Raw genomic sequence first — 3,340 nt, forward strand, 5'->3', positions numbered from 1 at the left:
GGGTTCGAATATATGGTATTTTATGTTTGTCATATCAGACAATATATGTTTGTTCATCCAGCGTTTTCAAAGCATTGAGAAATTTACTTCAAGCAAACACAGGAAGGAAGATATAGATACAGGTATAGATATAGATAGAAAGGAAGATATTGGCATACAATTCTAAATTTCAAAATTTTTGTCTTAAGAGAGAAATATGAGCATAGAAAAACTTCAATAATTTTAATACCGTAATAAATTCTTACACTAGCTTTTATTACGACTTCATGTACAATACATCCATATATTGTGTCATATTTTTCCCCACGATTTTTTCTAAATAAAAAAAATTTGTTTGCGGTCTCTTAAACGAACGATTCATTAAAAGTGTAAAAGATGCTCAATCGGAAATTTTTAAATTACTTGTAAGCCTCTTAAAGAACAATAACAATAATAATAACAACGAAAAATGACGAACAAAAATTTGTTAAGAAAATATAAACCTCAACAGACAACCAAACAAAAGTAGATAATGGCTCCATTAAAAAAAAAATATGCGTAAAGCTTATTAACAGCAGCGTGAACAGTGAAGAGTTTAGTTTGTCAGCAGCAGTTAATGAGCGTTCAATTGGCAATAAGCAGCGGTCAGTTTGACATTGTTTTTGGAAATCGCGAGTGAAACATAAATTTTGAAGCAATAATTTGCATTATTCAGACGCATATGTGTATATAGACAAATATATTCAAGTGATTTGTAAAGTTATATAAAAATTGGTGTTGAAGTCGTTGTGGGTGATTTTTTTTATTTTTAATTTTTGAGTGTTCGTTTTTTAACTAAAAATTTTTAAATAAAAAAAATTTGAAATATGAAATTCCGCTGCAATTTGTTATTGTTGTTATTGTTATTATTCTACATTTCGAGTGTTAATGCGGCGAATGTGATTAATTGTCGGCATTTAGAAGCGGTTAAGCGTGTAAAACGACAAACAGCCGAACAACAACAATACCAACAAACGCAAAGGTAGTGAAGGCGGTAATTAATTACAACGCCGTTTATTCTTATTATTGTTGCATTCAGTGTTGACAAATAATTAATTTTGCTTGCAATTTGTTTTTTTTTTTTCAAAAACCGGCAAAACGCGTCTTATCAGGCATGTGCACCAACAGCATTCAACTCAATCATCCTCCATCTATCAGCCAAATGTCAGGTTTTTTAACGCACATCCAGCGCAGCAAGTGCAACAACTGCAAGTCCAGAGTGGAACTCAGCAACGCGTTGTGTTTACAATGCGGCAGCAACAGCAATCAGCAGCGCAACAACAACAGCAACAATTTCCATACCAACAACAACAACATACGTCCGCAGTAGCATCGCAGCAATATACGAATAATCAGCAATATTTCCTAGGTAACGGTTATCAACAGCGGCAACAACAACAACAGCAAGTGTACAATGTCACACATTTGCCGCGTATCAGCCAACAGCCACAGCAGCAGCAACAGCAATTTCGTACGCAGCAACCACAGCAGTTCCACCAATCACAACAACAACAACACTTACAATTCTACAAGCCACAAACAACAACAGTAACACAGGGAAATACACAGTACTCGAACCAACAACCCATCTCATACCAGCCTCAACCACCGTCACAGCCACCACAGGGAACCACACCGCTACCCAACCAAGGCAACGCCGGCATAACTCCAATTTTCGCGCCACTACTGCCCTCATATTTCAAGTAAGTTCCGCTGTCGATTATTAATTTTTAGTTAATGTTTTACTGTTAATTGATTGAATTTTTTCTTTCTGAATAACAGTGAAGATGAAGATGACATGTCGCTCAAATACCCGCCATCATGCGAAATGTGTTGCATTCCAGATCAAAAGCCATGCGAAAACTGTTGCGATACAAATCCACTTTTGAGTGCCGCCGTTTTGAAGTCATCAACGGGTTAAAGGATATTGAATTGGCATTTAAAATTTTCTTTAGCTATTTGTTAAGTTAGTGTTAAGTATAAAGGCCGCAAGGGGTTAAAAAGGTGTAAATTTAAGCTCGACGAAAGCTCTTATTGAATTTAGAAAATAATAAAGGTGAACATAATTTGTTGTTAACTTCTCCTTTTGTATGAGGATATGTTATAGGTCGCCTTCGTACAGCTAATCGTATATTTTTATCTTCTAGAGAGTTAGAAACAGTTAGAGTTTATTAAAAATATGACATTGTGGCTATGGAACATACCCGCTCCTAAAAATTCTGACTATAAGAATTTCCTCTTACCTTGACAGACATGTACATATTGTAGTATGCTTAAGAAACCATACGTGTATCACCTGTGTTCTGAATTTTGTTCGATAGCAAATGGTGTTCCATACTATAATACAGTGCTAGAAACCACTGCAATTGTGAAATGTACTACAATAGATCACATTGAACACACCGAAAGCTTTAAGCTCTTCTGCCACAATCATACATATGTTTTCTGATATTTTGACAGCTCGAAAGACAATTTAATTCAAAATAAACTGAAATCAATTAATTATAATGGAAAATACAGTGGAACTTCTCTAACTCGAATCACCATAATCCACAAAAAACTTCGAGTTATAGAATTTTCATTAAAAAAAAAAATCGTTTATCGTTTTTTTAAATACGTTAAAACATGTAATTCTGTATTCCATGCCTTTTTTACATGATTTATCCACAAATGTAATTCCATATTGTTCACCTACATACGATATAGAGGGACTCTTTTAAAAATCTGTCTTGATAATAAAATTTTAAAATTTGTATTATGTCCTGGTCGAAAAGTTCGATTTATGGAAAACTTCGAGTTAAGGAAGTTTGAGTTTTGGCAGCAAATTTGTATTAAATTTGATTTCAAAACGCTATTGCCAAATCAAAAGTTCGAGTTATGGGGATTTTCGAGTTATGGAAGTTTCACTGTATACATTTTTAGAGATAAGACAAGATGAGTTGTAGTAAAATGCTAAAAATGGGTAACTCATACGCCTAGGCCTTCTAAAGCGACAAAGGAATAAAGAAAGATAAGATTTGGGAAAGAGTTTTATTGTAAAGGGTGTGCTTTGACATGTGTCTTAACAATTGTATAAAATATCAGCTTCATAAAAATATTGCTTTATTGAAGACCCAACGACTAAAAAAACACTCGATATAAACTAGAAATCACCAACTCTTTTGAGAAGAGATTAGAAGTTGTTTTTATACTCTCGCAACAAAGTTGCTACGAGAGTATTATAGTTTTGTCCACATAACGGTTGGTTGTAAGTCCTAAAACTAAACGAGTTAGATATAGGGTTATATATATCAAAATGATCAGGGTGACGAGAAAAGTTCAA

General features: G+C 33.9%; 1 protein-coding gene across 1 annotated transcript; it reads left to right on the forward strand.

Annotated features, from left to right (window-relative positions):
* Positions 1-576: 576 nt before the first annotated feature.
* Positions 577-2,099, forward strand: LOC105220017 (putative cyclin-dependent serine/threonine-protein kinase DDB_G0272797/DDB_G0274007). The gene is made up of 3 exons (XM_011196394.3): positions 577-1,000; positions 1,131-1,721; positions 1,801-2,099. Exons 1-3 carry the CDS (start codon positions 846-848, stop codon positions 1,937-1,939), a joined length of 885 nt encoding a protein of 294 aa, XP_011194696.2. The 5' UTR covers positions 577-845; the 3' UTR covers positions 1,940-2,099.
* The last annotated feature ends 1,241 nt before the right edge of the window (positions 2,100-3,340 follow it).

Source organism: Zeugodacus cucurbitae, chromosome 2, assembly GCF_028554725.1.
Source record: "Zeugodacus cucurbitae isolate PBARC_wt_2022May chromosome 2, idZeuCucr1.2, whole genome shotgun sequence".
NCBI lineage: Eukaryota > Metazoa > Arthropoda > Insecta > Diptera > Tephritidae > Zeugodacus > Zeugodacus cucurbitae.